Source organism: Pangasianodon hypophthalmus, chromosome 29 (assembly GCF_027358585.1).
Source record: "Pangasianodon hypophthalmus isolate fPanHyp1 chromosome 29, fPanHyp1.pri, whole genome shotgun sequence".
In the NCBI taxonomy this organism is placed as follows: Eukaryota; Metazoa; Chordata; class Actinopteri; order Siluriformes; family Pangasiidae; genus Pangasianodon; species Pangasianodon hypophthalmus.
In genome coordinates, this window is record NC_069738.1 from 5,342,338 (window position 1) to 5,355,373 (window position 13,036).

General features: G+C 40.2%; 2 protein-coding genes across 2 annotated transcripts; one reads left to right on the forward strand and one right to left on the reverse strand.

The window, feature by feature from the left end:
- Positions 1-2,616: 2,616 nt before the first annotated feature.
- snapin (SNAP associated protein) lies at positions 2,617-5,097 on the reverse strand. The gene is made up of 4 exons (XM_026942109.3): positions 4,930-5,097; positions 4,418-4,464; positions 4,195-4,313; positions 2,617-3,741 (listed from the first exon to the last, which is right to left on the reverse strand). Exons 1-4 carry the CDS (start codon positions 5,043-5,045, stop codon positions 3,634-3,636), a joined length of 390 nt encoding a protein of 129 aa, XP_026797910.1. The 5' UTR covers positions 5,046-5,097; the 3' UTR covers positions 2,617-3,633.
- Positions 5,098-5,450: 353 nt separating this feature from the next.
- Positions 5,451-12,971, forward strand: chtopa (chromatin target of PRMT1a). Its single transcript, XM_026942234.3, has 6 exons — positions 5,451-5,751; positions 6,644-6,735; positions 7,782-7,932; positions 10,116-10,296; positions 10,607-10,717; positions 11,737-12,971. The coding sequence occupies exons 2-6, from the start codon at positions 6,671-6,673 to the stop codon at positions 11,934-11,936; spliced, it is 708 nt and encodes a 235-aa protein (XP_026798035.1). The 5' UTR covers positions 5,451-5,751; positions 6,644-6,670; the 3' UTR covers positions 11,937-12,971.
- The last annotated feature ends 65 nt before the right edge of the window (positions 12,972-13,036 follow it).

Sequence of the window (13,036 nt, forward strand, 5' to 3'; positions counted from 1 at the left end):
ACCAACAATTCTGGCTGGTTTGAGAAGAAAAGTTCATGGTTCACAATTTAAACATAAATTATTCAGTGTTTGCAGTGAGTCGTTTGGAAATTAAAAGAGCTGACTCTTTTTATTGATCAATGATGATTGAGATTCTTTCAAAAATAACCAAATGTGTTGAACAATTTACATAATCGATAAACAAACACCAGCAACCTGGGCTCGATTTGGGGAAAAAATCTGGCAATGAGTCGTCTGAGAGCCGAAAGAGTCGGTTCCAGTGCACTGGACTCGGCTCAGAACCGACTCTTTTGACTCCCAAAGGACTCGTTGGCAAATTTTTTAAAATATTTTGCAAAACAAGCCGAAGATGCTGGTATTTGCCTAACGATTATGTAAATTGTTCAACACATTTACAATTGAAACTGAGTTTTGAAACAAACTCAATCATCACAGATCACTGAAAAGAGTCAACTCTTTTAATTCCCAAACAGCTCACTGCCAGTCTTTTCCCAAAAACAACACAGTCGTTGAACGATTTAAATGATCGATAGACAAAGGTCAACTAATTTGGCTGGTTTTTGGGAAAAAAAACAGAAAGATCTTGCAGTGAGCCTTTTGGGACTCAGAAGTGTCAGCTCTTTTCAGTGATTCAGTTTTTATTGGCGAGCTGAACCAAGTTTTCAAAAAAACAAACAAAAAAAAAAAAGCAGCCAGAATGTTTGGTATGTGCCGATTGATTGTTTAAATTGTTTGGCATCTTTGGCTGGTTTTGGGGAAGAAACAGGCCATAAGACATTTAGGACCCAAAGAGTCGACTCACAGCTTTCAGAGATCCAGAGCACTCTCTGAATGGAAAAACCTGAAAATGTTGCTCTGTCTTATACAGTTTTAGGAGGGAAAATATATGACACAATTAGACAAAAAATAGAATTTCTTGAAAATGAAATATGGGTGACAACAGAAAAAGAAATTTAGTCCAGATCCGATTTTACAAAAGCAGCCCATGACATTTAGCAGATACAACAGAGATGTCAGGAAAAGTGTGTGTGTGTGTGTGTGTGTGTTTCAGAAAAGGAAACACTGATATAGTTCAATCTGTCTCCTTCATTTTGTCCTGGGGGTATGAAAACTTTTCCACTTCACTGGATTATAGCTACAGTGTACATTTTTTTTCTGAGACTGTTATATATAATAGCAGCATAGTGCATTATGGGTATTCTATAACAGCTATAGAGTGCACCATTTAGACACTAACACTAATGCATGTGGACATTCTGCACTACGCTTTCAAACACTACTAATAATACTAGAATATAAGAGTTTGAATATAAGATTTTGGACATAATATCAGAAAACACTGCTCTTGATTTGATGTAACGTACAATAAATGTGTGTGTGTGTGTGTGGCATCAATGTGATAAACAGCTACTCGAGTCCTTGTTTTTCAGCCGTCTTCAATCTGTCAGCATTAGAGTCACATTCAGGATGAGCACCACATGACCACCTTCATCCCTTAATGACCTCCTCCTCTTGATCTTTAACCTGGTTTATAAATCCACTTCTAACCTGCAGCCTCTAAAGCGAGAGTCGAGGTCAGCTAAAGCCACCTTCCCGCCTCTCCAATTACAAAACATTCATTATTTACACAGGAGAAGCACATAGCTGACATTTCACTGCTGATTTAATTATACAGCAGCCGGCCATTCAGATACGACTCGGCTTCATTCCTTCATTCTCCACTTCCCCACTTTTTGATGGTTTAAGCTCTAATTAATCATCGAGCTCTCGATTATTAAACATGAGCAAGCCAGGGGATTTAGGCTTGTGATTCTAGCTCTCAGGGACAGTATTGCATTTTTATCTTTTTTCTTTTACCTTATTTTGTAAAACATTTCCATAATAATATATGTATTACTGCTCTTTTACACTGCACCTTATCCTACCTTTTATTCTACGTATTTTATTTGTTTTTGTTTGTTTGTTTCTCAATTATCTTTTCAAATATCTTTATATATATTGTTTCCATTTTATCTGTAAAGCACCACGAACTACAATGAATGTCTTCAGTAAATTTAGAGAAATGTCACATCATCATGTAAGGATTCAATGCAGTAAAGTGTGTTTACATAAACCTTACATAACATTCCCTGAATCTATTATCTTCCCAACACTGAAACACATGACGAGAATCGCCCATTTACTGTAGGAGGTGGTACAGGGTCCAGAGTTGTTGATTAACTTTCTGTCACAGAAGCTCTGCACAGCACAGGTTTACATTAATGTGCTGATTCTAAATCATTCTGGTTTCTATGGCAACGGGTTCCACAAAAAAAATTATATGGAAGACGTACCACATAATCTATAACTAATAATAACGGGATTAAAAAACAAACAATAAACATATTTCTGTTGATACTGTTAAGTTTCCTGAGAGATGATGTTTATTTAACTTTTATGGAAGGAGTCTCCAGTGTCAGCGCTTTGTAAAGGTCAGAGGTAAAGCTGTAGCTTTTCTGACATCTGTACGTTTTCCACTATAAGTCTTCAGGAGGGAGCACTTTACAGTTTCACGTGTGTTTTTTTGGTTTATTAACATAACTTAAGAGAAAATAAAGAGAGGCTGCTGAGGGAAAGACTGCTTATAGCTGCTTTACAGAAACTAATCAGAGCTACAAAAGGACAAATAGTAAGACATCTCATTCTTTAATAAATAAAAAATAATAATTGTTGGCAAATTTCTGTGGTCTAAGAGGAAAAAAACACTTCAGGATGTGCCATTATATGAAAAATCAGCAGGGTAACAGTAACAGCACGACCCTGAGTGTTTTATTCCTTACGTATTGTTTGTAACAGTGTACAGATCCACATTTCTTAAAATGGCTGCTGTTTTAGTAACACCATTAATGAACACATGAAGTGTAGGCTTTGCAAGCTTCATTACACCTGGACAAAGTTTCACACAGCTCCTAAAACTCAGCATGCTGATGTCTGCACTCTATCTAAACAATATAAACAGGAATGTACTCTATTTCCACTCAATGCAGTCTTTGCAAAGTAGCTCGCTCTCTCTAGCAAACACGACAACTGGATTACGCAATAGCACAATAGTAGTTAGCCTAATGTAAGCTAGCTTGCCAGCATATCTGCATAATTGTTTGATTATATAAAAAACAGCCTAATGTAAGCTAGCTTGCTAGTAACCTTGGCTATTGGTTTACAAAATGATTACTTGAGGTTAGGAAGCTTTCTACTGCTTAGTTGATGAATAATGGCGTACCAATTCTGTTACATACGAGCATGCTTTTTGGCATCTGAAAGTACAAACAGCTGTACTATGTGACATACATGTATCAAGAAAGTTAAAGCCAGGTGCATATCAAAGGCAATCATTATTAATCACTAATCACAATCACTGATATTAATCATTACGCATATTAACTTGTGATTTTCTTGTGCAAACGCATTAAAAAAAAAACAGCTCTTGGTACACAGCAGGCTCTTTGGCTGCCTTGAAGTGAATACAAGCCTCAGGGCTGTGCATCAGCCAATCCTGTGCATAGTCCACTGCGTCTCTGATTATACACAGGAACATTTCCTGGAATGGTGCACAGTTTCTTCATTGTGCAGTGTCCTTTCTTGAGCTGCCACTCATCACGGCTTGCTAGGAGATCGAGTGGAAAACGCTCCGGAGGTTTCAAGCATGGTTTTCCGGCGCGCCGTCTCCTTCGCCACGTTATGGTTCAACCTCCGTAAGCGTTCCTGTAATGAGAAGAGGAAATACGAATGGTAGAATGGTGGACAAGTCATCTGGGAAGCCCAAGATCTGCAAATGATTGGGTTTTCTTTACAATCTCACACACCTTCAGCCAATCACCTAATTTTTTCTAAATACGGACACAGAAGCATATTATGAAATAACACAACAGCAATGATTATTCTGTCTGCTTCAGATAGCTGCGTGATCAGGCTGCACATTTGGTTGAACCAGCTAAACAACTACACAAATCATTTAAACGAACTGACTTAAATGATTCGACTCACTGAAAAGACTTAAAAATATTCGTCTCTTATAGTGATCTATTGCAATTTCCTTTACTAGTTCTCACAGTGGGCTCAGGGTCACTTCTCACTGCCGAGTCACCAGAGGAAGTTTAAAGTGCTTTATAATTAAAGAAGGAGCTGAGGTGTATATAAATCTACTGACTGCCTTACTTGTGCATTCTGTAGGATGTTATTGACCAGAACCACTCTGCGCCTGGCATTGAGCAGTTTCTTCACATAAGGATCCAAGTCCAGGGCGACTTTCTGGTGTTCATTAATTCTACACAGCTCTGAAATGAAATGCATCAGAGAATAATTAAATAAATGTATCATTACAGAGGCATTCAGTAATTCAAACAACATAGTCATCAGTGTTCGTATGAATAAAGTTCACCAGTTGCCAAGTTGTCAATGTGCTCTCGGAGCTCCACTTGACTCTCCCTGTGCGCAGAATAAAAACATTAAGGAGGATTTAAAAGATTTAAACAACTCTTCAGTACACTGTTAGTGACCTCATGCATAAGGTGAAGTTAAAAAGTTATCAAAAGCAAAGAGCCGATAAACAGCCTGCTGAAAAAAACAAAAAAACAATAGAAACCATCACAGAAATTCTAACGGTTTCCACTACAAATACCATGACAAACCATTAGATAACCATTAAAACTATAACTGGTCCTTAATGGTATCCACTAGACATGACATGTCACCAGTAGAAGGCAACAAATTACCAGTATGACCATTACAGTATCCATTAAAACCAATCCAATTCCCATTCTAACCATTAAAACCATTACAAATTATATAAGTGTTTCTATTGTTTTTTCAGCAGGAGAATGTAAACAATAAACAAGTAAACAACACATCAAAGTCCTGATGTAACACTGTATTCGTGAGCATTTTATTTACCTCACTGCATGCACATGTAGATCAAGCTGCTGTACTGCTGGTTTTAACAAATCCATCAGCCCTTCTGCAATGGCATCTTTTCCTGACGGAGTTTCTACAACTGCAAGCGCCGCCATCTTGCCTGCGTCTTGTGGCTTGTCTATGAAATCTCGCGATATCTCGCGAGATTGTACTGAAAATTCCGACAAACCCCGCCTCTTTGGCTCGCTAAATTCACAGCTCTGTATATATATATATATATATATATATATATATATATATATATATATATATATATATATATATATATATATATATATATATATATATATATATAAGATTGCTTGTACATTTATCATAATGTAAATTCCGAACGACACGCTGAATATATGCTACAACGCATTAAAATATTATTTTTGCTGTTCAGTGGTTGCTAAAGAATAACGTGATCGACTGCTCGACTGTCCAATCAGAACTAGTTGTGAGTTAACCCACTAGCCAATCACAGTATAGAAGACCCTACAGTGGGTGGGGTCTAGCCTCCATTTTCCCCATTTCGCAGCTGTTAGCACCATTTTGTGATGAACGAGAAGAGAGAAGACTGATAGGGCAGTGTAGATAGCTGTATAGGTAGATAATCGCCAGTTTTCTCGAAAATATAAATTACTAAGGGTCTTATTTAATACAAAAAGAGGGGATTATTTTATAAACACGACTTTACCGGAAGTTTGTTTGATCTAGCGTTTAGATATCAGCTGAGTCAGTTAGCTAGCTAGCGCGTGAGCCAAGCAGCTAATAAAGCTGCGACAGATTAAATATTAACTCCACAGATACTCGAACAAAGTAAGTAAACCTTCAAATAATTCCGTTTAAAAGTGTTACTGTTGATGTACCTAATGTTTGAATTAAATAAATATAACATAACACTAGCTGTGAAACTAGTTAGCTAGTTTTAGCTAACAGTTGTTTCAGTAAAATGGCCGACTAGCTCAGTTTTAACCCATTTAAAGGATTATAAAAGGAAATTGTTGGACATTTGTAACTCGAGGCGGCTTGAATTTAATAAAATGTAGGGTGTCGACGCCTTTTATCACACCCTGTGTAGTGCACTTACCTAGGGAGTGATGGATGATTTATTTATAGGGCACTACATGGGGTGTATAAGTCACTATTCTATCTCTTGAGCTTGTATAGAGGCTTGAATTTCAGATTACTATGTAATGCACTTATCCATAGCATGGGAAGTGATTCACAAGGGGTTAACTTCTGGACAGAACATAGCCACAAGCTTATTTCCCACACATGTATAGAGGGCTAAATCCCAAACTAATCCCAGATTGCTCCCTAGAGAACTATATAGGTTATAGAACTTAATTCAGTATTAATCTGGTTATATGTAGAAGAGGACTATTTGTAGTGGAGAAGTCCTTCTTTCATATCATCTCGAGTGCGGTTGTATCAGTGTGATGGCTGGGCTCTAAACCCTAAATGGCCTCCTGTTTGATATATAGTGCGCTTCATACCCGTGAACATGTAGTGCCCTATATAGGGTGTAGAAGCCTGTTATTTTATACCTTGTGTAGTGCGTTTGATTATTTTCCTATGAAGGCACACCCCTAGGTAATATCTTAGATATTAATTATAATATGTGTAATATGTTTACTAGACATTTTTCCCCTTGGAAAAACTCTCTCTCTAATTTTTATCCTTTCGTATTTAAAATGTCTCCCTGCAGGAGCGAGCCGGCAAGTGTGAGAAGAAAATGAGCTCCCCCTCTACTCAAAAAGTCGTGCTGAAAAGCACCACCAAGGTGTCGCTGAACGAGCGGTGAGGCTCCACGCATCCTGACAGCACTATCTCAAGCCCAGGGGGAGAAAAACAAAACAAAAATCATGCAGAGATACTTAAAGCAGGAAGCCATGCTCTGTGGAGGTCAATGAGGGGAGATACCAGAGCAGAGCAGAACAGGCACGGACGCCAGGCTGCTCGCGGAGTGTGCACTGCTCACTCAACATGGCGGACGAGCGGACACTCCGCACAGGAGACGTGACCATGGGCTTTCCATCACGTCGGCCATCTTGTGTAAGCAGTGCACACCCTGAGGTGAGAGGGGGTGTGTAATCACGGTGAGGTAAGCTTCCTGCAGAAGAGCCTCCTCAAACATGGCAGAGATGAGATTTAACAAAAACGTGCCATTTTTCTTGCCCTCTCTCACACAAACTCTCTCACTTAGACCACTTCTGATGTCCTTCCTCTTCTTCCTCCTTCTCCTCCTCTTCTTCTTCAACTTCATTTCCATCTTCTCTCACTCTCTCACACAAGGCGCTCAGCCCGTGCCCGGACGTGACCTGCTCCCATCATCCCTTTCCCCTGTTTCCCTCACGAGCCTCTCCGGGCAAAAAAGGTCAGAGGTCACGGTCCGGGCTGTAAGTGGCCGAGTTGCCAGACACCCCTCTTAGGTCCTGGGCCGCCTTCCGTCTCGTGTCGTCCGAGGCTGATGACATGGAGACAGCGGTCTGTAAGTGGCAGAGATTCTGAAAATCCTCTTCTTTCACTCTTTCCTCCTGTCTTCTGTCTCTGTCTGCTCTTCCCCCACTCCAGTTTTAGAAGTTCACAGGCTTTTTGTTTGGTTAAAATGTCGGGGTGTCACCAGACTTTACAAAGAGAGAGTGTAATGAAGGAAAAAAAAAGAGAGTGCCTGATAACAGGCCTTCAGTGAATTGCTACAGGTTCCCCTGTGGCTGCGTCCATGGTGTGTGAAGTGATTTGATTTGGAAACCTCCTTTCCTCGTATCCCCCTCTCCTCTTTCTTTCTTTCTCTCTCTATCTCTCCCTCTCTTTGCTCTCCGCTCCTTTCGGTTGTGTCCCACAAGCTTCACAAACATGATGAAGAACAAGCAGCCGACCGCCGTTAGCATCCGGGCGACCATGCAGCAGCAGCACATGGCCAGCGCGAGGAACCGCCGTCTCGCCCAGCAGATGGAGAACAGGCCTTCAGTGCAGGCAGCACTGCAGCACAAACAGGTAGGGGAGCGAGCGAGTGAAAAGGAGAACGACGCCCTACACGCGCTAGAAAGTAATTCATTTCAGAGGAATTCTTCGTCAAACATCGGGTGCAAAACTTCACATCAAGTTCGACGTCACTTTTTCATTGCAGCAAAATAAATACAGCAAGCTGGTTAAGAATCAGCTGAAGCTGCAATTCTTTTATTTATTTTTATTTTATTTTTTTAAATTAATTACCCCTTAACAAGGTCAGGAATGCTGCAAACCTAAAGTCAGGATTGTAAATAAATAACAAGTTAGTAGCTGTATATAAATGATATAAACTACAGGTGCATGTGCTCTGTGGTGAACAGCACCTGAGATACTTATTGAATTCTTCTATAGTGAAGTCGCCCTCATAAACAGCACGCTGTTTTATTTTCTTAATTTAAACCTCCGTTTATACTTTGAGAGTGAAAACGTTCACGATTTCACTTTTTCGCCGCACGGAAAGGGGAAGATGAGATGCAGATTATTAAATTTCGTATAGGAGAAAAGGAAACGCATATCACGAGATACAACACTATTTTTTTGTCGATCTTAAAGCTGCAGACACGATGGTTTACCACCGACATTTAAAGCGTCCAACTGGATAGACATTGTAATCGTTGGGTTCAGTCTGTGGTTCCAGACACTATCGTCAGTCATTAGGTTACGTTTAAAAGATTAAATATTCTAGCGTCTATCTGTGCTACTTGTCAGTGAATGAATGATCCTCCCATCTTGCTATGGGAACTGTTAGGAAATGAATTGCTGCTTGTCATTGCTGTGTGACGAGAGAACCACGATGGAGGAGAGGTTACTCCTGCCTGTTTCTTCTCTCAAATCATTCACGTGACACAGATTCAGCAAAGCATGCACACACGCACACACACGAGAGGCCCATATCGATTCCGGAAGTGTGTTTAACACAGATTAAATATTTTCACAAAAGCTGCGTGAAAAAATAGGGTGTAAATGTTCCGATATATGGCAAGTGCTATGCCAGGGGGAAATAGTCTAATCATCTGTGCTGCAAAAACACTCTGAACACATATCCAGCAGGGTTGTGCTGCGTTCATGATGCCTTGTAAGCAATAATTTGCGAGTTATAATAACATCGTTTCCCACTTCGGCACACTTGCCTTGAACGCAGCATTAGTCTTAGCAGAGGTGGAACAAATCCAACAGTGGCTGCTTACTGTAAAAGCTTGGAGTAAAAATAATACTCATACTCTTAGAACAGTCTGTGTGTAATTTGCAGCCGTTAAAACCTCCAAGTAAACACGTGCCCAAGATTTACACGAGTCATGCATTAAGAAAATAATCCCAACTGTTGCCTGACTCATCAGACCTGGAGCTCTTCCAGTCTCACAATCCTGAAGTCTTTCAAATGTCCTGGATGAGTTATGAGATTTTCCTTCAGTTATAATTTTGTACAGTGTGTAAACACACTCGGCGTCGTTACACGGCCTTGTCTCCAAGATCCTAAAGACCACAGTCTGTAAGTAGTTGGACGGTGCTGAAATTTGTTTTGGCTTGATCACATTAGATTGTCGGCTTTAATTTCAGTGTTTATGTCTAAAGAGTGAAGCATACAGGAATCAAGGCCCCAGAGACAATCACTCAACACACACACACACACACAGCCACGTAACATTTATAGTATGGGCGCTAATATGTCTCAGCAACCAGGATGCAGTGACCAAAAACCTTTCTCGAGTGTTTATTTAAAAAAAAAAAAAGTAATAATAATAACTAATTTAAGTGAAAGTTATCAAAAGTGTTTAAACTGAAAGGTGTCCATTGACGGTTGTTTAAAAAAAAAAAAAGAAAGAAAAGAAAACACTAATTGAGCAGTGTTATTTGATGCACAGGATTGTGTATGTTCTTCTGTGCATTCACATAAACCCGGAAAGATGCCGATTTCTTAATAAAAGACAATCAGAAGGAGGAAGTATCATGGTTTAATCATAATTTAGCATTTCATTTTTAATTACATACCTAAGCTTTATTTTCTGTACATAAGCTCACAATATAGAGTGTAAACTTACGAAGGTCTAGACCTAGTTGAAGCCACTGGAGACGTATTCAAGACTCGCGAGAATGATTTGGTTCCTTTCGCCTGACTGGTTTGTAATCCTTTCTTCATGCTGCTATGGTTCCTCGTCTCCTCTCTGCAGAGCCTGAAGCAGCGGCTTGGGAAGAGCAACATCCAGGCACGGCTGGGCCGGCCCATTGGCCCGCTGATGCGGGGAGGTGCCGGGGGTCGTGGCTTCGGCGTGGCAGGAATGCGAGGAGCCACACGAGGCCTCAGAGGACGAGGAAGAGGAGGTGCCATGAGAGGAGCGCTGGCTCTTAGAGGTGTGATGAATTCTCATCACAGCATGCATAAGCCTAAAATATATACTGCAGTAATGCTGTCAGGCGTGCTGATTTTACAGAGCTTCAAGTTAACTGTACCGAACTATACAGTTATTATCGTTAAACTGGGGTGTAATGATTTAATTGCCAGCTGTCAAACTCAAACATCAGAAAATATGAAGCTGCTGCATTGTTACAGACCTGTCATTGACTGCTGCGGACATACGGCACATTAATGCTGTGTGTGTGTGTGTGTGTGTGTGTGTGTGTGTGTGTGTGTGTGTGTGTGTGTGTGTGTGTGTGTGGACAGGTCAGCTGAAGGGCCGAGGTGGCCCGGGGCGTCTGGGTATTCGGAGGGGAATGCGTCAGCGTGGCGGAGCCACGGGTCGTGGAGCGGCACGTGGAGGAGCCGGACCCCGAGGTGAGGAGTTATAGGACATTTTATTTATTTGGATATGAATTTGTATAATAATGATTTTTTTTTTCTGTGCAGCATTTACACAAAATGTGTTCTTCAGTAAAATCCAGTGATCCAAAAAAAAAAATCCAAAAATGTTTATATCCTACCACAGCCGAGATTGTGTAAATGTACACAAAAGGAGTGGCATTGTTCACATACTCACTTGTGTATCTTATGTACGTCTGGAGGAATAAAAGCAGAACATCTCCGTCCTAAAGGTTTCCAAGTTGAACTGTAACGTTTAGTGATTTCATGCACAGTAACGTTAAACAGACGGCGCTCCAGTTCTCTGTAAAACGTTCTGCCGTGGGTGTGATTGTCCTGCTCTGTGTTTCAAATCAAAACCTCTCACCATGCATTCAAAAATAATTACTAATCTGTAAAAATCCGGAAGACTGGTACTCGAAACAGTTCGTTCAGTAGGTTTAAGAGATGTGTTTTTTTTAAATTCAAACACTTAACTGTAATAGGAAAGCAGTTAGTGTTTGTACTCAATAAGGGTATATATTAGTAAGCAAGTGTTTGATTTGAGACACAGTGCTAGTTTCTTTATTCAGTTGCGGACGCAGTGTCACTTGGTTCTATACTGTTTCACATATTTCTGTTGGTATTGCACTATACGGAAGCAAATTACTGATGTACATAAGCGACGCACCAATCGACCACAGGATACTCGCGGCAGCCATCTTGCACACGCGTAGTTAACAGCAAGTATAAATCAGGCTTTAGTGTTTGTCTCTGGTAACTGATGCGCTGCAGTGGCTGAACTGCATTACTGGAAGATAATTAGAAGGGTCTTTTCAGTTTCATCGTGTTCTAGTTTTCAACTCTCTGAGCTTTCCCTTTTATGGAGTTTTGTGGACGTGGCTAAGTGTTAATCAGCTGTAGCATGAAATATACTGAAAGATTGATATATAAGGCACAATGTCCATGTTGTTGATATTGAACAAGATGTACTGTATCTTGTGCCTTTCTTCCAGGTCGCGGAGGTCTGCGCGGTCGTGGCGGTTTCCTCGGCAGAGGCCGTGGGCGAGGTAGAGGCAGAGGAGCAGGACGTCCCGCTGTCACCAGGGAACAGCTGGACAATCAGCTGGATGCCTACATGTCCAAAACCAAGGGACATCTGGACGCAGAGCTGGATGCGTACATGGCCCAAGCTGACCCGGAGAGCATGGAGTGATCTGCAGATGTACACGCTGATATCTTGCCAGCCAGGCATATAGTTACAGGCATTTTTTTCCCTGAACGTCCAATTTAATCAAAATGCTATTTACACTGAACTTTCTACAAAGTGATGAGATATACAGTGAGAGCTGGATGTACCGTCAGATGTTAAGCTCCTCAAGCTTATTTACTGATTAGAGGGAAAAAGGAGCATCTTTTATACAGCATAGGCTCATTTAGTGTTCACTCAATGCCAGTAGAAATGCTGATTGAAGGGAAGTGGACATGGATATGTCTGTCCACCCTGTAACACCTTGTTCTGTAACTAGGAGCTTTGCCCCTGACATGGACCCTCAGAAAACAGACTTTTTGCCCTCTGAGTTTTATTGAGCTGGACTTTGGGGAAAATATTATTATTATTGTTATTGGTCTACTTTAAAACCTAATCAGATTTGTTCTGGCACATGCTGAATACACTGTGCTACAAACATGCTTCCCCTCCATCTTATGATATTTTATTGTGATTTTAATGGTTATGTTGTGCTCAGTCATGTGATGACTGCCATTGTTTGTGTAAAAAAAAAAAAAAAAAAATCCATTACTTGGTTTATTGTAATTCAACAACCATTTTTACTTTGTCTTTTAATAAATATTGGCCTTGATGGACAAAAAGCTTTGTGTTTGATCTTAAGATGTGAAGCATCTGTCCTCATTGATGGAAGTGCAATTTTTTAAATTACTGTTTTACAAAAATCAAAGCAAATCTCAGTTATTCTGTAATGTATGTAGTGTAATCACATTCATGGAGTCCAAATCATTTAAATATTTCAGCCTTTGTTTATCTTGTGGTGTCTCAGGTGTTTGATAGGTCTCTTCAAATGTTACTAAGAGGTGACTGAGCATTGTAGATATTTTATTTTGATAATATTTTGTGTGAGATATTTGAGGTTGTAGTGGTGTAGACCTTCCACTAGAAGAATACTTGTAAGAATATCAGCAGCAAAGATTGTGAGATATTGTAGTTTTATTAAAATAACCCTCTTCATCTTTAGTGTGCTGTCTTAACTGCTTATTAATATTAAATAGCAGACGGCTCATATTTCACTGTTGCTAGGC